Source organism: Canis lupus, chromosome 4 (genome assembly GCF_048164855.1).
Source record: "Canis lupus baileyi chromosome 4, mCanLup2.hap1, whole genome shotgun sequence".
NCBI classification, from domain to species: Eukaryota; Metazoa; Chordata; class Mammalia; order Carnivora; family Canidae; genus Canis; species Canis lupus.
Window position 1 is genome coordinate 40,757,605 of NC_132841.1, and position 23,315 is coordinate 40,780,919.

A 23,315-nucleotide genomic window follows, 5' to 3' on the forward strand; every position below is an offset into this window, starting at 1 on the left:
AGTCCTGAAGAAACAGACTAAATATGTCCAAAATTAGGGTCTAAATTAAAATGAGTGTGATCACACCAAAGCTGCTATTCCTTGCATCAGATTCACTCCTTTCTTCCAGTCTTCTGTTCCCCCATCAGGCTCAACAGTGGGCTTCCCAAATCATAGACTAACCTGCTGTTTTGTTCCTTTATAGTCTTTTTGTTGTGTCAGTACTCTTGTACAACTCAATTATGTGCTTAGGCTTTCCTTTGCCATAGAAAGTCACATTTATTGAAAAAGTCAGAGTTTGTGCCTCTGGGTCAGTTAGAAAAGTCTGAAAAAAAGGAAAAAAAAAGTCAGGAATAAAGACTATTTCCACAGGTTTTGGAAAAGACCCCCAATGTGACAAAAGTCTTGAAGTTCCAGGACATGGCCCACTTTGGGGAGGGCAATTTTCTGTATCAGATTGCCAGTGTATTTTAAATACTAAATTTTTCAACTCTATTGAGGTATATTGAAGTGTGCCAAGAGCATATATTTAAAGTGTACAATTTGATCAGCTTTGACTTGTAAACACCCGTGAAACCATCATTACAAGATAACATCTCCTATCTCCAGAAGTTTCCTAATGTAAAAATTGATTTTTACATTACAATTTTAATTTACAAATTAAACGTAGCTATGCAAGTCTCAAATGGCAAAGACATTAAAATTACTGCCGTCTTATAGGACTGAGCATGGAGGAATAAGCAGTGAGACTTTTGAATGCTTAAAAAGACATCTTTTTTTAACCTGAAAGATTATTTGAGAAAGAGTTCCTGGCATTTAGTAAAGATACTCTTATTTTTTGGCATATAATCTAATTTTATCTTTATAATTTTCTTGTGAAATATTTTGACACCTAGTTTAAAAATAGCCACAGAAAACCGTTGACCAAGGAAAAGAGAATATCTGAGCCAGTCATCTAGATAGAAGGTAAATAAAAACTTCAGAAAATTATGTATGAAATTAGAACAGAAGGTGGAGCCTTGGCAGCTTCTTACTATCATGGGGAGATGTCAGGGCTTCCTGACGTGGGGAGGCAATGCCCTGGCAGTTGTATATCTTGGTGCCCATCTGTTTCTGCTAGGACTTGAAGCCTATGGTGGGTTTGTGAGAAGGGGAAAAAGACAATTCCTTCCACAGAGGCCACTTGGTGAGAAGTGTGAGCAAGCCTGACTGGAGCTTCTTTAGAGCTGGTAAGGAATTACTAAATGAAGTACACTCTCAGTGACCAGGGGGTAGTGAGTAAAAGCCTTCTAGGGGTGTGTGGGTGGTACAGTCAGTTAAGTGTCAGACTTTGATTTCAGCTTAGGTCAGGATCTCAGGGTCATGAGATGGAGCCCGTGTCTGCTTTGCACTGAGCATGGTGTCTGCTTGAGATTCTCTCTCCCTCCCTCCCTTTCCTGCCTCTTCCCTGTGCACATGCATTCACGTACATACGTGCACACACTCTCCTTCTCTCTCTCTGTCTCTCAGATCTTTTTTTAAAACTCCTTTTAGGGACACCTGGCTGACTCAGTGGTTGAGCTCAGGGCATGATTCTGGGTTACCAGAATCTAGTCCCACATCAGGTTCACTGTGAGGAGTCTGCTTCTCCCTCTGCCTGTGTTTCTTCCTTTCTCTGTGTGTCTCTCATGAATAAATAAATAAAATCTTTAAAAAAAAAAATAGAAAAATGTCTACATTACCAACTTTTTTTTTTTTTTTTTAATAGAAAAGGGGATGCATAAGAGACGGGTCAAAGGGAGGGAAGGGCAGAGGGAGAGAGAGAATCTTAAGCAGGCTCCACGCCCAGTGCAGCCCTATGTGGTACTCCATCTCATGACCCTGAGATCATGACCTGAACCAAGATCAAGAGTCGAAGGCTTTAACCAACTGAGCCACCCAAGAGCCCTTATGTTATCAGCTTTTATTTCTAAAAATTTTTAAATAAATTTTATTTGTCAGAGCACAAGGGTGAGTGACAGGCAGAGGGAGAGGGAGAAGCAGGCCCCCGCTGAACAGAAAGCTAGATGTGGGGCTAAAGCCCAGGACCCCATGATCATGACCTGAGCTGAAGGCAACACACTTAAGCAACGTAGCCATCCAGGCGCCCCCATTATCAACCTTTAAAGTGGTTCTTCCCCTCTTGTGTTTGAACACACAAGCGGGTTTTTTTAAGATTTAATTTATTCATGAGAGACACAGAAAGCAAGGCAGAGATATAGGCAGAGAGAGGAGCAGGCTCCATGCAGGTTGCCCAATGTGGGACTCGATCCCCAGGGCTCCAGGATCACGCCCTGGGCTGAAGGCAGGCGCTAAACCGCTGAGCCACCCAGGCCTCCCAAAGGCTTTCTTTAAGGAAAACCCTCCCACCTAAAAACTGTGCCCTGTTCACTCATACTTCTCAAATACAGCAGATGAGACCCTAACAGCAGATGAGACTGTAACAGTACTATGTCTACTTTGTTGGTACATTTGGTAGCCTCACAGCACTGAAACTTAGTTGCCATTCTCTTTTGTCTCATCTTCCAGTTCCTTCTTTGACCTTATGTTGTTGGTGGACTGCATTTAGACTAGTGGATTCGTTCCTTGTGATTCATGTTTGGCTTTTCATCCCTCTAATACTTGTCCTCTGCCTTTCTCCCTGCCATGTCCATTTCCTTCTTCCCATTGAGTAAGTATATCACTAACCCAGGAACCAGCCCCTATGGTTTTATCCCTGTGCAATACATTTACTTCTTCAGGAATCCAATTATTTCACTCTGTCATTTATTGTGTCTGACCCTGGACGAGTTATTTCTCTCTGCTTCAGTTTTCTTGTTTGCAAAATGAGATAGATTGACCATAGAGGGCCATTGTGAGAAATGTTAATGTATGCCAAGTGCTCAGAGCCAGAACTAGTAAACACACTTAAATATTTGCTTTTATGTTCAGACTTGTACATTTGAGATTATTACTCTACTGCTTTTTAACCTTTTCCTGATACGCTTTTTTTGCCTTTTTTTTAAAAAAGATCGATTCATTCATTCATGAGAGACACAGGGAGAGGCAGAGACACAGGCAGAGGGAGAAGCAGGCTTCCTCTGGGGAGCCCAGTGAGGGGACTCGATCCCGAAACTCTGGAATCACCTAGAGCTACCCAAGTGTCCCCTGATGTACTTTTTCATATACTTGCACGTAATTCAGTTGAAGTATCTCACCAAACCTGAAGCAGTTAAAAGCTAAGCAAGAAATCTTGTAACCCTAAATTCTGTGTCACTCTCATTTCCTTTTTAGGTGATTCTTCTTTACTTTTTGTTTTCCATTATGCATAACCTATCATTAGGTCTGGCCAGTGACCACTGATTCTCTCAAATCCATTTCTTTCTGTTACAGTAGTCAGGCAATCATTTTAGCAGGTCCCCTTGGTTCCAGTCACTCTCCTTTTAAGCTTTGTCTTGTTCACCTGAAACATTGTTTGGCATGTAACAGGCACTCAGTATTTGTTCGGTGAATGACTCATGTACTATATCAGCCACCTGTAATAATTTCCTGTAGTATGAAATCTAAACACCTGAACCCTTCTATCATGTTTTTACTACTATCTAGTAATTTCACATAATCAATTCTCTATTCACTTCAGCAAAACCACTTGCTATTGTTTTCCTACTTGTACTAATTCTTGTTCCCTTATCATTCTTACTTTTTTTTTTCATTCTTACTTCTTGAGATGCCTTTTATTTCTATTCTGTGTTTTGCCCAGAACACACTATTTCTATAGAATTTCTCCTCCTTTGCTCTACCAACTTTAGTCACTCTTCTGTTGTGTGATGTCTCAGTTGTTGTTTTTTTCCAGTGTATTAATTCTTAAAATCTGGTGGGTATGCTATCTCCGCTTGCCTCAATTAGAAGTTTCTGAGGATCAAGAACAATGTTGTCTCTCTTGTAACCTTTTCTCCTCAGAGCTAGTGGTATACCTTACACTCTTCCAGGTGTTTAGTAAATGTTCATGCAGCAATTCCATGGAATATGAAGATTCTTTTCTAGTGGTTTTAATGAAGGTCTAAAGAGGTTATGTATTAGAGGTCACTATTAGCAGAGCAGTTTTGTCTTTACTGAAGAGATATGGGGGTAGTAATTTGTGGAGAATTGGGGGTATACCGTTCAAAAGGGTCTGGACCTACAGAGGAGTCGCTCTGCTCTGAGTAGGTAATTCTAACATAATAATTCAACTGTGGGCCGTATTGTAAGCAAAGATTGTTTTTACTGATAATTTATAGTCCCAGATATTTAATTTGGGGAGAGAATAACCCATAAAACTATACCTTAAAATGTAACTAAGTCATATCTGCATCTGGTCTGGACTTTTCCCCTATTTAATTATTTGGACCATGTTTATAAGAGATTATAATTTGACAGAAGTGAGGAAAAGAGTAAATAAGCCAGAAAACTTCATGTTAAATAAAATGCAAGTTACCTTTTCCCAAAATATTAAAATATGGGAGTTAAGCAATATGAAGTCTGGGTAGCTTATTTCCAGCATCATAGATATGAGCACTGCCTGAGCTAGACTAAGAAGATAGGCCATCTACTGGCGCATAGTCTGTGGAATTTTCATTCTCACCCATTTGAGATCTGAAAACTGAATTCCTAGCTTGCTGGGCTGAAGGGCAGAATTAAAAGATTGTTTTCCAGGGAGGCCTGGCTGGCTGAGTCAGTAGAGGATGAGCTTCTTGATCTTGGGATCATGAATTTGAGCCTCATGTTGGTAGTAGAGTGTACTTAAACAAATAAAATATCTTCCTTTACGGTATTATCTTTAAAAGGGGCAGGGGGAATGAATGAGTGAACTGGCAGATGATGCCTAAAATTAGTTTTATGAAAAAGAACTGCCTTCTGTTGTGATGAGGAAGTGGGTATTCATATCTAGGAAGAGCCAAAGTGCCTATTTGGTTATACGCTTGTTTTGAAATTGGCATGCACTCATGTTGTATGTAGCACTGAATAAAAGCTGCTTGGACATCTCTAGTCCTTTTCTAGAGAGACTAACAATGTAAGCTGTCTTTTAGTGCAGACATCATTCTGCTTTTGGTTTGATTGCTTTTGTCTATAGTCCTATTTTATATCTATCGTGGTACTGAAGATGAAGCATATGCACACCTGGAAATCCCTTTAGAGGTTTTCTTCTGTCTCATTTTGCTAATTGAGAAGGATATTACAGGTTAAAGAATATTGTTCAAAGTTGCACAGCTAGTTAATAGCAAGGCTGGGAGTTTCATCTTGGTCTACAAATTTCAAAGGCAGTAATTTGGAATGGTGATTGTCTACAAGAATGCTTTTCCAGCAGAACATTGCTTTTATACTTATCAGGCTGACCATACTATCAGTGAATCTGTGGGACATGTATCTGAGGTGTTTCCTCAATAGAGGTGTGATGAGTCTTTCATGAACTCTCCACATTCTCTTTCCTAGTTCTTCTGGTGGCCAGCCCATCTGGAAGACACTGTAGATTTCTTTGCCTCAGGACTAGGCTGTATAAATAGTAAAGGTAGGACAACTGACTATACCTGTATTTATAAATAGCACTGGTACGGAGGTATGATGGTTGCTTGTTAGGGAACTGCTGGTGCTCACAACAGTGCTTTAAGTATATCCATTTCTGCAGTGTCCTAGGATTCACATTATTTAGTGAACAGGGAGATTCATGTGTGTTATACTTGGTGACTGAATTCTTACTCTAGCCCATCTTCTGTAATATAGAAGACAGACTGATTGAAGCTATGCTGCACTAGTGACTATTACAGTCTCATTTTGGGTGCATTGTATTTTCAGCCTATTGATAGTGACCACAGAGAGATCATCAGTTCATTAACTTATTTGTTCATTGATAACTGTTTCTCAGTGTCCCTACCGCCCACACTCATTAGCCTATATGTGAGTGTTTTGAATATGGTAGATGTTTTTGTTTTTTATCAACCAGCTGACATTAATTTTCAATTTTGAGTAAAGGACATATGAGTAACCTTGTAAGAAGGCATTCATTAAGAATGCTTTCAAGCTTCCTGAGGGAAGTCCTGGTAATTATAATGGAGTTTATGCTTTATTTAAAAAATCAGCCATTAATACCTTCTTTTAAACCACAAATGCTTTTTTTTTCTCTCCCCTAAGCTATCTGATTATAAACTTCATACCCCTTTTATTCTTCCTTTTTAACCCATAGCTCCTCTGTAACAGACTGACTGATTGGGGTTAAATAAACCCCTCAGTCATTTCTGTGGCAATTATGCTAATGAGACTCATCTATATACTAGGAGCCAGAGCAGCTAGTAGGCTTGTCACCTCCAGTTTGTGGTCTCTGACAAAAGATAAAAGACTTTTGACCAAGTATTTAAGAAGTCAAGGCAGTAAGGAAACTGCTCGGGAACACATGTTATGGTGAACTGAACTTAGGGATCCTTTTTTTTTTTTTTTTGCTTTTTGTGGTTGTTAAAGTCACTGATCCATTTCTTTAAAAAGGTATCGCAATGCAATTTGAATATCTCCTTAATTTGGTCCAAGCATCAATATTAGTAATTTTGAGTTTTGTGTGCTTTCTTTTCTTTTATCATTTAACAAAAGTGTGAATGAGGTATGAAATGACTTTGAAAAGGTGAGGATAAGGAGCTAGGGTCCTGGCTATGGTAAAATTAGATAAACACTCCAATGTACTGGTTATGGGCCTTAATGAGGATCATTGCAAAACAGCTGGCAATGATTGGCCTTACATTTTTTTCACGACAGTGGCAAGCTAGCAAGAGGTTTGAGCATTTTACAAAGTGTGAATAAAACTGTGTTCATGTAGATGAAGCTCTTGTTCCTCCTATCTTCTCTTTCTGAAGGTGCACTCACAGAGTGCTATGATGAACTGGGCAACAGATACCAGCTTCCAGTCTACTGCTTGGCACCACCAATCAACATGATAGAGGAAAAGAGCGACATAGAGACTCTGGATATTCCTGAGCCACCACCCAATTCTGGATATGAATGTCAGCTCCGTTTGCGCCTTTCCACAGGCAAAGACCTCAAACTTGTGGTCCGCAGCACAGACACAGTATACCACATGAAGAGGAGGCTACATGCAGCAGAAGGAGTGGAACCGAGTAGCCAGCGATGGTTCTTTTCTGGCAGACCTCTCACCGACAAAATGAAGTTGGAAGAGCTGAAGATCCCAAAGGACTATGTTGTACAAGTTATCATGAGCCAGCCTTTGCAAAACCCAACACCAGTTGAGAACTGATTGGTCCTATTGGCTGGTCCCAAGATCCCTCCCACTCCTTTTTATTGTTATCGTTGTCATTTCCTACTCTATGGCGTGAAATTTATTTTCACTGCTCTGAATTCCGTATGAATGGATTTAGTTCTGAGGAATTACCAGTGAAAAATTCCATCTGTGATGGAGACCAACAAAAATAATTAATAAAACACAAAGAGCCAGCCTTTGAGACTCATGTAATTACAGTTTCTAATTTGAAAGGCAGTTAAAAAATAGATAACCATTTATTTTAAAACACCCAGCAACAATGTAATGACTATATTTAAATGATTTGGACTGTAAATATAATGTTATGTCCATGAAGAACAGCACCAAGCACCTTGTAAATACAGAATTAAATATATATATTTAATTCTGTCATATATATGTATATATATGTATATATATATACATATATATATCAGAAATCATCAATAACAGTAACAAAATGGGTTTTTTAAAATGGAAACTGAAAAGAGCAGTATTTGAGGGTCACTTCTATTCTGGTCTTAATTCTTTGCTCAATTAATATTTAGCCATAAAGGAGTAGAGACTGGCAAATTGTATTTCAGTATTGCTTTCCCCGTCCTCATATCGTCAGCTCCTTATTTACACTCACACTAAATTTTGGTGCCTTCCAGCACATTGGTGGCAGGTATCCTTCTGGAACACTAGGCAATAATTTAGTCAGTGCAGTCAGATCTCTGATTTTCAGCTGATACTCAGTTGAAAAGTCTCTCGTCCTTTTGCTGCATAGTTATTTTGAACTGTCTATAACAAGGTTGTTGTTATATCCAGGCTTAGAGGGCCACTACTATATAATACCTTTATTGGTCTACCCTCCTTGGGAGTTCTCAGCGCATGCCCCCAAATGCACTGGGCCAGGGAATGCAAGGAGTCAAGGGCAGGTGTTCCCAATACAATATTAATAAAGTGAATTCTCTCTTCTCCCCCAGTTTGCAGGAAGGGTGTAAAGAAAACCCACTATCTCTGTGCCTGGGAGAACTGCCTATTTTCAGTCTTGTAGAGAAAATTTCAACTCCTGATTTACTGGTATGTTTACAGACGTCACTTAAAAATCAGCGGTGAGACCAAATGATGAAACGTTGCTTTATACGTTAGTGCTTTCCAGTTCACCGTTACCTCTACTTGTGGTGGATGATAGTTTTCCTCTCGCGTCTCTCCTAGCCAAGAGTCAAAATAAGAGCCATCTGCATAATAGATGAGAGGACTGAAAAAGCTCGTGAGGGCACCTGATTATCTCATACTGTGACTGGAATAAAGCTGCCAAGGGTTATATTTAATTTGGGGCCTTTGAAAAGTTAGTTCCAGAAAGGAGAGGGGGGCTGTCACATAATCCTTGTGGCCCCGAGACTCTGTGAGTTGGCAAAGTTTAGGCAAGAAGGTACTCACACTGCTCTCAGTTGGGAAATAATCAGACCTCCACACTAGTTTAGATGTGAAGCACTATTATTAATTTTAATGGCAAAATGAAACTGCTAATTAGTTTAAATGTAAAGTTTAAAATGGTATTACATTTCTTATAGCCTGATTAAACATAATATCTATCATTGTAACTTTGTTTCTGAGAGCTTTAACTACTTCCCTTTCTTTATGCAATCATTTTAAAGATTGTGGCTACATTCAATTGAGGGTTGCTGATAATTGAATCTAAATTCAAGAGACAACAGCAATGTTAATTCCAAAGGAGTATTTTTATATTTGGAGGTGGAAGTTTGAGGGTGTTTGAATATAATGGCCCTGTTATCAAAGAGTATTTATATGCCACATTGAATAGCAACAGCTCTCAAAGTTTGACAACTGGAAAAGTGTTCAAACCTATTTTTCGTCAGTTAAATTGGGTGATTATCATCAATAATCTAGGATTGCTAAGTTTTTTTGGTTTGTGTAGAATTTGAGCTCTCTTAAGAATTTATTTTGTTTTAAAGGTACATATTACTTTGCGTAACTATTTTCTGGGCATGTTTAACTAACCTGGGTGAGAAAACCATGGTGCTGTTTAATGTAAATAGATTGGTATAAGATTGGACCAATACTTGATGTGTACAATTTTAGTATGTAGGGTTTTTGTGCTTTTTAAAAAAAAATGTTCAATTTTTCTCTTTGTCTTGGCCTTTATTCTGGGTTTTTAATTGTTACTCTCTACATAAGGATAATCTGCCTCATTCTAATAAACCTCTAAAAAGGTTTTTCTTCTTTTTAAAAACTTCAATAAACAACCAGTTCATCATCACCAGACTTAGGTTCTGCTGTGCCAAACCCATACATGGTTATTCAAAGGTATGCTTTTTTTTTTTTTTTTTTTCAAAGGTATGCTTTATCTTCCACATTGAAATCTTGGTCTAACGTAGGCTGGTTTTTGTTTTTGTTTTTGTTGTGTTTTTTGAGAGTCATGCCATAAATCAGAACTCCTAATTCAGTTTTCTAGAAGCACTGAGCTCATTTTTTATCCACTTTGGATCAAAGTGGCAGGGTTTGATCATTTTTTATTTAAAATAGGTGGTACAGGGATCCCTGGGTGGCGCAGCGGTTTGGCGCCTGCCTTTGGCCCAGAGCGCGATCCTGGAGACCCGGGATCGAATCCCACATCGGGCTCCCGGTGCATGGAGCCTGTTTCTCCCTCTGCCTGTGCCTCTGCCTCTTTCTCTCTCTGTGTGTGACTATCATAAATAAATAAAAATTTTTAAAAAATAATGAATAAATAAATAAATAAATAAAATAGGTGGTACATATGCATGGTGAGCAAATCCAAACATACCAAAGTGAAAAGTCTCTCTCCAATCCCCAGATGTAACAACTGTTAGTACTTTTCTGGGTGGTAAAAGGATACTCCAGCTTGAGCATGAATCAGAATTACCTAGAAGGGATCTGAAAACAAAGATTGCTAGACTTATCTCCCAGGGGTACCACATCAATAGGTTTGGATGGGACCTTATAATTTGAATTTCTAAGCAGTCTCAGTTATTGCTGCAACCGGTCTGTAGATTCACATGGCGAGAGCCACTGTTCAGGTATACATTGAGTATATTCACCTACCCTACCCTGTTTTTTCCATAAATACATAGACAATTCACCTTGATTTCTCTTGGAATGGCATCATTCCTCTTATGTCTGCCCAGTCTTGCATTGTCTGGAGTACCCCTTATTTCAGACTTAATTTTGGTCAGTTTGGCTACTTGGAATCTTGCTACTGTAAACCATGCTGCCATGAAATGCCCTTTTCTACAGCTACATCATTGTGTCAATGTACATCTATAGAATGTACTTCTGAAGAGAGAATTGTTTGATAAAAAAAATATACATTTAGACCGTAGATACACAATTGCCCTCCAAATAGATTTTACCAATTTAATACTATAGCAATATGATTGCTCTTATTTTCTTACATATGTTAACCAACATATTGATCTTTGACAATCTAAGTAAAAATCTGTGTCCTGTGGTCTTTGTATATTTTCTTTGAAGTACAGCATTTTATTGTATATTTTAGGCCTTTTTTTTTTCCTGTGAATTGTCTGTGTTTGCTCATATTTCTGGTGCACTTTGGTCTTTATTCTCTTGATTTGTGAACACTCTCTTTTTTAAGGAAATTAAGTCCTTTTCTATCATGTGTTACCATTTGTTTTTGGTTTTGTATAATTTACCATGTGCAAATTTTAAGTTTAGCTTGGTTGGATCTATCAGACTTGTATTTTATGGCTTTAGGGTTTTCTTCTTTACTTCAAAAGGTCTTACCCACTCAGATTATAACTTTTTTTTTTCTCATGTTTTTAGCATTTCTTTTATGGCTTCATTATCTGGAGTTATTTTGGCACAAGGAATAGAATAGCAGCCCAGATTTGTTTGTTTATTCGTTTGTTTTTGTAGGTGGCTAGCTAATCCCACTTTTCCTGATACTATTTACTAAATCAATTTTCATTGGTCTTTTTCCCCACTGAGGTGGGAAAAATCACTCTTATTTTATGACAGCTTTTAAGAATAATTTCTTATTATTGAACAAATTAGCAAATGTAACTGTTTCAACCTCAATTTCTCAAATACTATGATTTAGTATTTTGACTTAACAGAAAAGAGAAAAAAGAGGAGTGTAGCTGATAACTTCCCTTGTAGTAACTGGTCTCCTGTGATATCTGTTCTCTGGCTCTGTGAGGGCTATTCATGTTGGGTACTGCCCATTTTGGCAGATGTCAGCAGAATTCATTTGGCCTTTTCTGGTCTTGGTTTTTGGTGTGAGGCAAGGGATGATATAATATAGGAGAGCTAGGGACTAGTGGAAGATAAATGATTTCACTTTGCTTAGCTTCCTCTAAAATTCTTTCCTCTTTATAGTTGATATAGATTGTGGAGGGACCAGTCCTGTAGTGCTGCCCTCAGCCCAGCCTGCTCTTCACCTGCTCCTCTGCCCATTGCTTAGGCCCCTGAACAAGGGGCGTGCTTTGCTGAGGCATTCTAATGGAACTGTGACATAGTAATACTATGGCATGTTAACACCATCCAAACACCTTAAAAAAAAAACACCTAAATATACTTGGTCTAACTGAGCTCTACCTTAAGAACACAGTGGAATAACTCACTGTGGAAATAATGAAACTTAATTGAAACATCTGCAGGCATACCTCACAAACAAATTTTTTAAAACCTTAAGTCACTAATGTAATAGAGGAAAAAAGTCCAGAAGTGTAGATATTGAGATTGTTTTCTTTGTTGTACTTCTAGTCCCAAAGAGAGTCACTTTACCAATGCTATTGAATTTTAGTTTTTACACAGTGTCAGTTGGGACCCATCCAAACTAAATACTCAGTTTCCTGATTCCATTCTAGAACTGCACAGTTGATGAAAATTAAAAAACAAATCTGTCCACTTGTTTTATTTTCTTATTTTTATTTTTTATTTTTATTTATTTATGATAGTCACACAGAGAGAGAGAGAGACAGAGACAGAGACACAGGCAGAGGGAGAAGCAGGCTCCATGCACCGGGAACCCGATGTGGGATTTGATCCCGGGTCTCCGGGATCGCGCCCTGGGCCAAAGGCAGGCGCCAAACCGCTGCGCCACCCAGGGATCCCTGTCCACTTGTTTTAGAGAGAAGGGAAGGTAGCACAGGAGGGGGAGGGAGGGAATAAGAATCCTCAAGATGATTCAGCACTGAGTGCAGAGCCCAATGTAACAAGGGGCTCAGTCTCAGGACCTGGAGCTCAGGATTCCTGCCAAAATCAAAGAGTCAGATGCTCAACCAACTGAGCCAAGCCAATTGCCCCTGAAAATACTATTCAAAGGATTTTTTTTTTTTTTGAATCTGATAATTGGATATGATACCTTTTTTTTTTTTTTTTTTTTTTTTAGCATTTAAAAAAATTTTTAAGGGGATCCCTGGGTGGCGCAGTGGTTTGGCGCCTGCCTTTGGCCCAGGGTGTGATCCTGGAGACCCGGGATTGAATCCCACGTCGGGCTCCCGGTGCGTGGAGCCTGCTTCTCCCTCTGCCTATGTCTCTGCCTCTCTCTCTCTCTATCATAAATAAATAAAAATTTAAAAAATAAAAAAAATAAAAATAAATTTAAGATTTTATTTATTTATTCATGACAGACACAGAGAGAGAGAGAGGCAGAGACACAGGCAGAGGGAGAAGCAGGCTCCATGCAGGGAGCCCAATGCAGGACTCAGTCCCAAGTCTCCAGGATCACACCTCCGGCTGAAGGTGGCACTAAACCACTGGTCCACCCGGGCTGCCCCTTGATACGTTTTTTTAAAAGATTTTATTTATTGGAGAGGCAGAGGGAGAGGGAGAAGCAGGTTCCTTGCTGAGCAGAGAGCACAACGTGGGGCTTGATCCCAGGGCCCCGGGATCATGACCTGAGCAGAAGGCAGCCGCTTAATCGACTGAACCCAGGTATCCCCCATGATACCTGTTATAGTCACCCTGGTGATTTCCAGGGAGGAGGGGGAACTCATTCCTGAGACTTCAGTCATTTGATTGTTGATTGTAAATTAAGTTGAAATAATTGAATACATTTTTTTAAAGATTTTATTTACTTATTCATGATAGACACAGAGAGAGAGAGAGAGAGACGCAGAGACACAGGCAGAGGGAGAAGCAGGCTCCATGCCGGGAGCCCAACACAGGACCCGATCCCGGGACTCCAGGATGGCGCCCTGGGCCAAAGGCAGGCGCCAAACTGCCGAGCCACCCAGGGATCGCCAAATTTTGACTAAATTTTAAACTAAAATTTAAAGTAATGTATTCAGGGGATCCCTGGTGGCTCAGCGGTTTGGCGCCTGCCTTCGGCCCAGGGCATGATCCTGGAGTCCTGGGATTGAGTCCTCCATCGGGCTCCTTGAATGGAGACTGCTTCTCCCTCTGCCTGTGTCTCTGCGCCTCTCTCTCTCTCTCTCTCTCTCTCTCTCTCTCTCCCCCCCTTGTGTCTCTCATTAATAAATAAATAAATAAAATCTTTTTTAAAAATTTAGTCAAAATTATAACCTAAAAGACATTATCTTCGACTTTCCCCTCTCCCTTCTTACTCCATTCTGACACAGTAAAAGGTATAGTATCTTCATTGCTTTAGAGATGGTGTCTGTAAAAAATATATATGCCATGGTTACTTTTATATATCTCAGGAATGTTACTCTTGAAAAATGGGAAAGAAGCCTTTTTAAGACCTCGTTATAGGTTCTCCTCCTACAACTATGCGTAGATCTTAGGCTTGTCTGCCAGCAAAAACCATCTAGGATTCCAGAAAAGAGATAGAAATCTATCCCAAGATAAGATTAATGGCAAGGCCCTTTGAAGGATGACAGATTTCCAACTGCCATTTTCCAGGCAAATAATACTAGTCTATCAGTTCAATACTGTCTGTAGGTGTAGTAGTGTTCATGCTTGTTTTCCAGAAGGTATTCTCCTTAGAGAACTACTGCAAACTTTTCTCCAAATCAGAGGAAGAGAGGAGCACTGTTCTGAGCTACTTTGCATCTTAAATATAAAGTGTTCATAGTGATGAACATGATTTCTGTTCTTACAAGTTTTACTTACCAATGACAATTTTAGATAAGCAATATTCTTTTCTATTGCACATTGACAGTGATTTTTGATGGCATTAGGTAACTCTGGAACTCTGAATGCCTTATGGTCAGTTATATTGCATAACCAATCCTTAAGAAATTCTCGGTTTATGGTAAATGAGCTGTACCTCTTTAATTGCCAAACTTGTTCCCCAGAAGTTTATGGTAGAAGGAAATGTGGTAATTAGCATTATGCAGAAAGGATTTCTGAGCCAGTAAAATGCTGACTTGAAACCTTTTTTTATTTTTATTATTTTTTAAAAGATTTTATTTATTCATTAGAAACAGAGAAAGGCAGCGACAAAGGCAGAGGGAGAAGCAGGCTCCATGCATGGAGCCCGATGTAGGATTTGATCCTGGAACCGTGGGATCACACCCTGAGCCAAAGGCAGATGCTCAAAACCGCTGAGCCACCCAGGCATCCCAAAATATTTTCTTGAATAAAGATTTTATGTATTTATTTGAGAGAGCAAGCACATGCATGAGTGGAGGGAGAGGGAGAGAGAGAAGCAGATTCTCCACGAGCAGGGAACCTGATGAGGGTCTCTATCCCAGGACGTCTGGTCTGGATCATGACCTGAGCCACAGGCAGACACTTAAGTGACAGCCACCCACGTGCCCTGCTGGCTTGAAACTTAGACTGCTAAAATTGAAGTAAGTTACTCAGATCCCTTGATCTGAGCACAGGCATCTAATTGACTTTGAATCTGAACCATAGTCCTACCACTAGTATGCCATATTTTGGGGAAAGGCTCTTTATTTCTCTAGGCCTTAATTTCCTCACCTGTAAATTCTAGATAACATCTGATTCACAGGGATATGAATATTATAAATGACTTCATGCATCTAAAGCGCCTGCCTAACACATAGCAAGCATTTACTAAATGATAGTTATCACCATTAATATCACACTACATTCAGGTTGGGAGGACTCATGAGTCCCATGCTAAAAACAATTGAAAATTATTCAAGGCATTAATTATACAAAATTAAAATTATACAAGGGCATATAATAATTATTCTACCCTAGTAGATTTGTACAGTTCCTTAAGCATCTAACTTTGTAATTTAGGTCCTAGGAAGAACATAGCTCCATATCCCTAAAATCTGTTTCCCTGACAGGTAGAGGCACATCACTATTTACCAATTTACAGTGCCTTGCATACAAGTGGTTTTAGCTTAATTGAGAGAATGAATAGAAAGGATTCTGAGCATATTGAACCGCTGCTGACAAACAGTAGGAAACCATCACTGTCTTTCAGCTGTTCAGCTCCAGACAGTGTTTGTAATTATTTGGATATACCTTTTGAATAGTGTTGATCTGAAAACCAGCAGCAGAATTAAGACATGTCCGGGGTGAGGGGGGCATGTCCACAGAGAAAGTGGTTTCTTCACATTACATTATTGTGAAGTCAATTAGTTATTCAAGGGGCACCTGGTGGTTCAGTGGTTGAGCGTCTACCTTTGGCTTAGGTGGTGATCCCAGAGTCCTGGGATCGAGTCCCGAATCTGGCTCCCCCCAGGAAACCTGCTTCTCCCTCTGCCTATGTCTCTGCCTCTCTCTGTGTCTCTCATGAATAAATAAAATCTAAAGAAAAAAAAGTTATTCAAGTTAAGAACCTGCTGATGGAAGAGCACTCATTTGAACCTTTTGTGTATAAAAGCCAATGTAAAAATACCCACTTAGATTTTCTAAATTTATTTTTAGACATGTTAACAGTTGTGATTATTTATAGTCTACTTTCAGATATATTTATTCCTAAAAAAGTTTTGAGCTCAAAATAAAGCGATGTGGCCTTTTCTTTTTGAGTGGAGCCGTTTTCCCTTGCTCTTTCTCTGCTTTCTGCTTCTCCTGGTATTTGTCCATGGTGAAGATAGTAAACAGCTTAAATTCCTTGTAATTAAGACGCTTTTGTTGGGGAAAAGAAAGAAAAATTATTTCAGGAACGATTTGATACTTTGTTTCGAATGACAGCAGGATTGTAATCATTTCTCATTGAAAAACTTGGAAATTTGAAGAGCCTGGGTAATTAGGACATAATTATAGACTGATGGTAGTCTAGGAGCTGGAAACAGAGGGTCTATTGTACATTCTAAAGAAACCATGGGTCACTTATTTGTACTGTGTCCAGGCCAGATGCTTCACGCTGGCACCTGAGAGGTTCTACGGCGTATGATCCATCTGTTTCAACCTTAGCTCCCACTTGCTTCCCCAACATAGACGTCTTCTTTTGTTTTTTTAATTAAAAGATATTTTATTTTATTTTATTTTATTTTATTTTATTTTATTTTATTTTATTTTTTTAAGTAAAGGCTCTATGCCCAATGTGAGGCTTGAATTCACAACCCTGAGATTAAGCGTCATGTGCTCCACCAACTGAGCCAGCCAGGGCCCCAGAGACTTCCTCTTTACATAGATAGGCAGAATCCAGGGTCTACACCATAGTTATTTTCTCTTAGGATTCTCTTAGGCTTATGTGTTCCCATCATAGACTTTCTCTCTTTCTACTTACTTATATCTATAAACCCTTCCTCCAATGTCAACGCCTGCCATATTAATATATTTACTTCTCTAAACTTCTAAACAAAATTTTCTTCTCTAAGCTTCTGTAATTCTGCATCCATTTTATATGACACTTAGTTCTCTCTCTTCATGGGCCTATAAATCTCTTTGAGTGTTTTCTGATCCCAGTGCCAGGACACACTCAAGCCAGTTTTAATCCACCCTTCTCCCCACCCAGGTCTATTGTGGAGAGTAGGACATTATCTCTGCCTTTGGACAGAAAGGCTGCCAGGTCACACTTAAGGAATCTGCACTTACACGATCACCTGTGATGTCAAAGTCATGGTAGAGCTCTCTGAGTTCCTGTTTTTTAATATTGAAGAGAAAGTTGTACATGTGGAAGTGGTCTGCACCAATTCTCAGCTCCCCATCCAGGTCAAGCAGCTCAAAAACAGGCCGGGAATGACGGAAGATAAATTGCTCTTCCAAGTGGTTCTATTGAGAGAAATACATAATACAAGGAACAGTGTTGTTGGTGCTGCTTTCTAAACTTGGGCTGCATCAAGACTATATCATCACTTATCCATTTCCTAGAGAGCTAAAAGCAAAAGGCAGAATCCTAGAAGCACAGGGTTGAAAGCTTTCTATGGTCAATGTATCATGTCCTGCTTAAGCACCTGCATTCAAGGGGAACTTAGGCCACCTGTTGCCATCTGCTAGACAGAACCCTTGTCACTAAAATGCATTTCCTTATACTCAGTGAAAATGTACTTGTGAGGGGTGTCTGGGTGGCTCATTTGGTTAAGTGTCTGCCTTCAACTCCGGTGATAATCCTGGGGTCCTGGAATCAAGCCCAGGTCAAGCTCCCTGCTGAGGCAGGCAGTGTGATTCTCTCTCCCCCTGCCCCTGCCTTAAATAAATAAAATCTTAAAAAAAAATCTACTCCTAGGGGCGCCTGGGTGGCTCATCAGTTAAACATCTGCCTTCGGCTCAGGTCATGATCCGGGGATCCTAGGAATGAGCCCCGATGTCAGGCTCCCTGTTCCATGGGGAACCTGCTTCTCCCTCTAATCTCTGACCCTCCCCCACCATTTCTCTTTTCTCTCTCTCTCTCTCTCCCTCTCTCTCAAATTAATAAAATCTTTTTTAAAAAATATACTTGTGAGACATCATGGCAAGGTGATAAGATAATGAAGACAATTTTCCTTTCCAAGTGGTAAGGAGATGAATACATACACACTGCAAGTGTGTATAAGGTTATGTAGGAACCCAAAGACAAACATTTTTCATTTCCATCATCCATCCCCTTCAGAAAATTCTCTGAGAAAAGCAATCCTTGAGAGAGTGAGGTACTTGGGATTATTCCTGGTGACTCTTTGAGAAGGACGAGGAAAGGGGCCGCCTGGGTGTCTCAGGTTGAGTGTATGCCTTTGGCTCAGGTCATGATCCCGGGGTCCTGGGACTGAGTCCTGCATGGGGCTCCCTGCAGGGAGCCTGCTTCTATCATGAATAAATAAAATCTTAAAAAAAAAAAAAAAAAAAAGGACAAGGAAGGGCTGAAGATGGGTAGGGGCAGCAGGGAGAGTGAGGCTGTGTAGCCTGCAAATTTCTAGGTTAGAGATGGACCGTTTAGGAACCAACAGTAGTTCCTTCTCCACTGTTTCCTTCCTGTTTTGAGTGAAAGGAAGACAACTCTGGTGCAGTCTTAATTCAGTACCACCTTTAGCAAGATGCTGTTGGCAGCCAAGCTCTGCCTTCTTTGCTGCAGATCCTGACTTGTTATTCACCTGTTGTGCCAGCAGGATGCAGACCAACATGTAGAACTGGTCAAAACCAATCTCGCCCATAGCATTCCAGTCCAGCATGTTAAACACAATCATGATCTGTGTCCGTTTCCAGCTAGTCACATGACGAAGGAAGTGATAGAACAGCACATCTGTTAAAGTAGGGAGGTGAAGAAGTGGATCGTTTTGAGACCATTCCAGATGCCAAACAAGCGGGAGCCCCATAAATGGCAGCAATGCTGGAAGCTTGCTGACCCGGGAATAGTAATGATCACACGGTCTCTTGCTTTGTCACTACACCTTCCACCATTCCTTGGACCTTAATCGCCCTGGGCTGTGTGACATGCCCTGTGCCCAGATCCATGGAGAATGAGACAGTGGATTGGGCTCAGATCTTCATCCTAACTCATGTGCTTGACTGAGCCAACAGATATGTGTCTGTAACCAAACAAGGTCTGGAGTACTCCTTATACATGAGAGACCTTCGTTCTCACTGGGGACCTAGGACACTTTTCTTGGAGAAGCTGAATTTCACCTGGGTCTTTCACTTGAAATCATGAAAACGAGAAATTTAAAAATAATTTCTATAGAAGTATTGGTATTCCTAATGCTTATGTAAAGCAAATGCATTTGGTTATGGGGCAAATGAGAATCTGGGAACACCTTAGGTGCCAGGTACTTTAAATGTCATGTTTCATTGAACCCTGACACCCCTACAGGGGAAGTGGTATCACACCCTTTTATAATAAGCCTAGATAGTAACTGGTCTATTTCAGTGCTTCTCTAATTGTAATGGGCCTACCATTCACTTGAGAATCTTATAAAAATACAGATTCTGATTTATGAAATCTGGTATTGGACAGAGTCTCTATTTCCAACAAGCCCTCGGTGACATCACTGCCGATGGCCGGTGGACCGCACTTGGAGTGGCAGAGCTGGGATTCAAATGTCCGTCTGAGGGACACCTGCATGGCTCAGCGGTTGGGTGCCTGCCTTTGGTTCAGGCTGTGATTCCTGGGGTTCTGGGATCAAGTCCCGCATCAGGCTCCTTGCATGGAGCCTGCTTCTCCCTCTGCCTCTGTCTCTGCCTCTCTCTGTGTCTCTCATGAAAAAATAAATACAATTAAAAAAACAAACAAATGTCCGTCTGATTCTACAACCTTGCTCTTTCCACAGTGAAGCTGTGTCGTTTGCAGGTTAATACATATATGTTCAATCATATACAGAGAAAAAAATACATAATTTAAAAACCAGGGAGGGTTTTTGCCAGAAATTCCACTCACTGATCATCTGTTTCGAGGAGGACAAGATGGAAGAAACCAACACGGTGACACATTTATATAAGAGTACATGGCTTACAGATTGTATATGCAAATCACCCATGGTAACTTGAGGGATATTGAAATGTAACTTTGTGTACATGTGATATCCCTTTGCCCATTGATTACAGAAACTATCGCCTATGTAAAATACAGCTCCAAAAAATATATACAACATCTATGTAGTTTGGCGCCCCGACTGAGGCTAACTAAGAGCATAGTGAACCGGTCATCACAATGTCATGATTTGAGGGGCATCTGATGGTCTCTGATGTTCCTTCCCTATGGCCCACCAGGTATGAGCACATTATATATATCCACAATGACCTTTGTGCAGTTGCTCCTTCAGAAAAGTTTCAGTGTGGGACTTAGTAGCTACATAGCAAATACTGTTTCTAAAGCAGCTGCCTCTGACTCACTCAAGCCTCTAAAGCCCAAGTCAACTGCCTTCTCAGAAGGCTGTGCCTTCACTGTCTCACCACACTAACCAGTCCCTTGGTGACCAGAGGACAGGAGCATGACTTTGCTTCTTGGGCTTTGCATCATCAGGGAGTGATTTTGTTACTAAGGAGACCAGACTTCTCAGCAAACGTTCCGGTGAGACTATGAGTGTAGGCTTTGGAGTCAAGAAGGCCTGGGTTGCTGTCCCAGCTTCTCTGTTTACAGCCGGGTGCCTTACAGTTGCCTTATCTAGGTCCCGGCAGTTGCAAAGATTTGGTGACATTACTGTGTGTAAATCTATATGTAAAGAGAAAAACAGTCATGAAGTTATGAGAAAATGAAGGTGTCTTTTTATCATTTGTAAAGACTGCATAGGCTCTTAAAAATGTTTATGGAGAGGGTACTTGGATGGTACAGTCAGTGGAGCTCAGCAGGGAGTCTAGATTCTCTCTCCCTCTCCCTCTGTCTCTCCCTCACTCATTCTCTCTCCCTCAAATAAATCTTTAAAAAAAAATCTTTATGGAAGAAATACTTTATTCACAAATGGCATTTATTTTCTTCAGATCACAATGAATGGGTAGGATACTATCCTGTATCCGTAAGGATATTATCCAGTCCTTCAAAACAAAACAAACAAGCCTAAAGTATTTTAATCAGTCTTCTGTTAGTTTCTGCATTCGAAGACAGAGTGGAGATCATCTACACTTTCTGGTCACTCTCAAGTACCACAAATTAGAAGGGATCCTGATTGATTCAAAACTCCCGCTTGACAGACTAGAAATCTTGTTAAGGGGGTCTTAAGGGTTAATGTGCGAATGGGGCTCAGCCCCCAGGAATAACTATACTAACAACAAACACTAAGTTCTTACCGTGTGCCAGGCACTGTGCTAACCATTTTCCACACATTATTTTATTTCATTATCTATTTTTTCCCAACCAGGACTTGGGCTTTATGCTTAGAAGCCTCATTTGTGGCTGAGGACAATGACATCTAAAGAGGATGATGACACGTTCTCCAAATCACTAAGAGCCAAGGCTTCGTGCCAGAGCCTGCAACCTTCCCCTCCTCCCTCAACTGCTCCTGGTCTCAGGTCTCTGTTGGCCATTCTCCCCAACCCACACCTCATTTAGAAGATAAAATACATATTTGTCACCAAGGGAGTTTCTGGTTCTGCGAGTTTTCCTGCGAGTTAGTGAAAAGCCAGGTGACCACTCAGAGGAAGCCCTGCTGAAAGCACCGACCATTCAAGGTGTTGTTGTGGTGCACATCGAGAAGGTGAAAATACTCCAGCAAGGCCTTCACATTCCTCACAGACAGCAGGCAGTACAGCTTGTCTAGATAGAGGTACCACAGAAACGATCCTTGCTTCAGTTTCATCGTGGCGCTTGCTGGGCTGAAGGCTCTAGCCACCCAGAACAGAACAGAATTCTGCCTTGGAACCAGAATGTTGGACAAAGGGAGCCCTCCCTCGGCAGTAACATCATAGGAAGTGGCCTACGGGGACACCCGGGTGGCACAGTGGTTTAGTCTACCTTCAGCCCAGGGTGTGATCCGGAGTTCTGAGTTTGAGTCCCACCTTGGGCTCCCTGCAGGGAACCTGCTTTTCCCTCTGCCTGTGTCTCTGCCTCTCTCTTGTCTCTCATAAATAAATAAATAAATGAATAAATAAATAAATAAATAAATAAAATCTTAAAAAAAAAAAAAAGGAAGTGGCCTATGGTAAGAAACTGAAATGGTTCCCTCTCAGTCCTCTGGCCTTGCTGTCAGTATTATCTTTTTTTTTTTTTTTTTTTTAATCTATTGGGATGCCTGGGTGGCTCAGTGGTTGAGCGTCTGCCTTCGGCTCAGGGTGTGATCCTGGGGTCCCAGGATCAAGTCCCACATCAGGCTTCCTGTGAGGAGCCTGCATTCTCCCTCTGCCTGTGTCTCTGCCTCTCTCTGTGTGTCTATCATGAATAAATAAATAAAATCTTTAAAAAAATTTATTGAAAGAGAGCACACACATGCAGGTGGGGGGCAGAGGAAGAGGGAGAGAGAGAATCTCAAGCAGATACCCCGCTGAGCTGCACTGACTATGCCATCCAGGTGCACCATCAGTATTTATTGTCTTCAATCTCTGTTCACTCGATTATTCTCCTGCCACTAAAATATAACCAGCTCTAAACTGAAATCACACTGTTTTGAAATGAATGAGAACACTCTCTCCTTAGACATGGAAACCTGTGCTCTGCCAAAGTGCTTCTCAGAGGAGTATTTATAGCCTAAATCCACTTATTAGGAAAGGAGAAAAATTGGAAAATATATGAAAAAGTAATAAACTAGCCTAGGATAAATACAGTAAAACAAAACCAAAAAGAGAAGGAATTGTTTTAAAGACCAAAGCTCAAATCAGTGAACTAGAAAACAAAGCAATAAACTTGATTATTATAATTAGGACCTGTTTTTTCCTTCTTTTACTTTTCATTTTAAGACTTTATTATTTATTTATTTCAAAAATATTTTATATATTTATTTGGCAGAGAGAGAGAGGGCATGAGTAGGGAGAGAGGCAGATAGAGAGGGAGAAGCAGACTCCTCACTGAGCAGGGAGCCCAACATCGGGCTCTATCCCAGGACCCTGGGAACATGACCCAAACCAAGGGCACTTAACAAATTGAGCCCCTAAGATTTTATTTTTAAGTAATCTCCACACCCAAAGTGGGGCTTGAACTCACAACCTTGAGATCAAGAGTCACCTGCTCTACTGACTGAACCAGCCAGGTGCCCCTGGTCCTGTTTTTTCTTTATGTGATTTATAATGGAAAAAATTCAAACATATCCCAAAGTAAAGAGATTAGTATAATAAACCTGCATATAATCATCATCCAGCCTCAACAATGATCAACTCAGGGCCAATCTTATTTCATCTATATTCTCTCACCCAC

General features: G+C 40.4%; 2 protein-coding genes across 9 annotated transcripts in view; one reads left to right on the plus strand and one right to left on the minus strand.

Annotated features, from left to right (window-relative positions):
- The window catches only part of UBTD2 (ubiquitin domain containing 2), a 71,507-nt gene extending 62,124 nt beyond the window's left edge, over positions 1-9,383 (plus strand). For all 6 annotated transcript variants that reach the window (XM_072824168.1, XM_072824163.1, XM_072824165.1 and 3 more), the window contains one exon: positions 6,852-9,383. In XM_072824168.1, the coding sequence (XP_072680269.1) occupies positions 6,852-7,249 (398 nt within the window). In that variant the 3' untranslated portion in view covers positions 7,250-9,383. The remainder of the gene's footprint in view (positions 1-6,851) is intronic.
- EFCAB9 (EF-hand calcium binding domain 9) lies at positions 161-21,820 on the minus strand. 3 transcript variants are annotated; one of them, XM_072824172.1, is made up of 5 exons: positions 21,545-21,567; positions 20,438-20,687; positions 18,634-18,782; positions 17,165-17,341; positions 16,027-16,252 (listed from the first exon to the last, which is right to left on the minus strand). In XM_072824172.1, exons 2-5 carry the CDS (start codon positions 20,493-20,495, stop codon positions 16,103-16,105), a joined length of 534 nt encoding a protein of 177 aa, XP_072680273.1. In that variant the 5' UTR covers positions 20,496-20,687; positions 21,545-21,567; the 3' UTR covers positions 16,027-16,102. The 3 variants fall into 3 exon arrangements, with proteins under 3 accessions (XP_072680272.1, XP_072680273.1, XP_072680270.1); XM_072824171.1 differs by lacking the exons at positions 16,027-16,252; positions 20,438-20,687; positions 21,545-21,567 and adding exons at positions 161-304; positions 21,633-21,820; XM_072824169.1 differs by lacking the exons at positions 20,438-20,687; positions 21,545-21,567 and adding an exon at positions 21,633-21,820.
- Positions 21,821-23,315: the final 1,495 nt, after the last annotated feature.

Bases quoted from the DNA above. Each gene is read 5' to 3' on its own strand.
- EFCAB9 (XM_072824169.1), bottom strand. From the start codon at position 21,768: ATGAAACTGAAGCAAGGATCGTTTCTGTGGTACCTCTATCTAGACAAG. The intron at 17,342-18,633 runs GTGAATAACAAG...TTCTCTCAATAG, and splicing joins GCATCCTGCTGGCACAACAG to AACCACTTGGAAGAGCAATT. The intron at 16,253-17,164 runs GTAAGTGCAGAT...CCCCAACAAAAG, and splicing joins TTGACATCACAGGTGATCGT to CGTCTTAATTACAAGGAATT.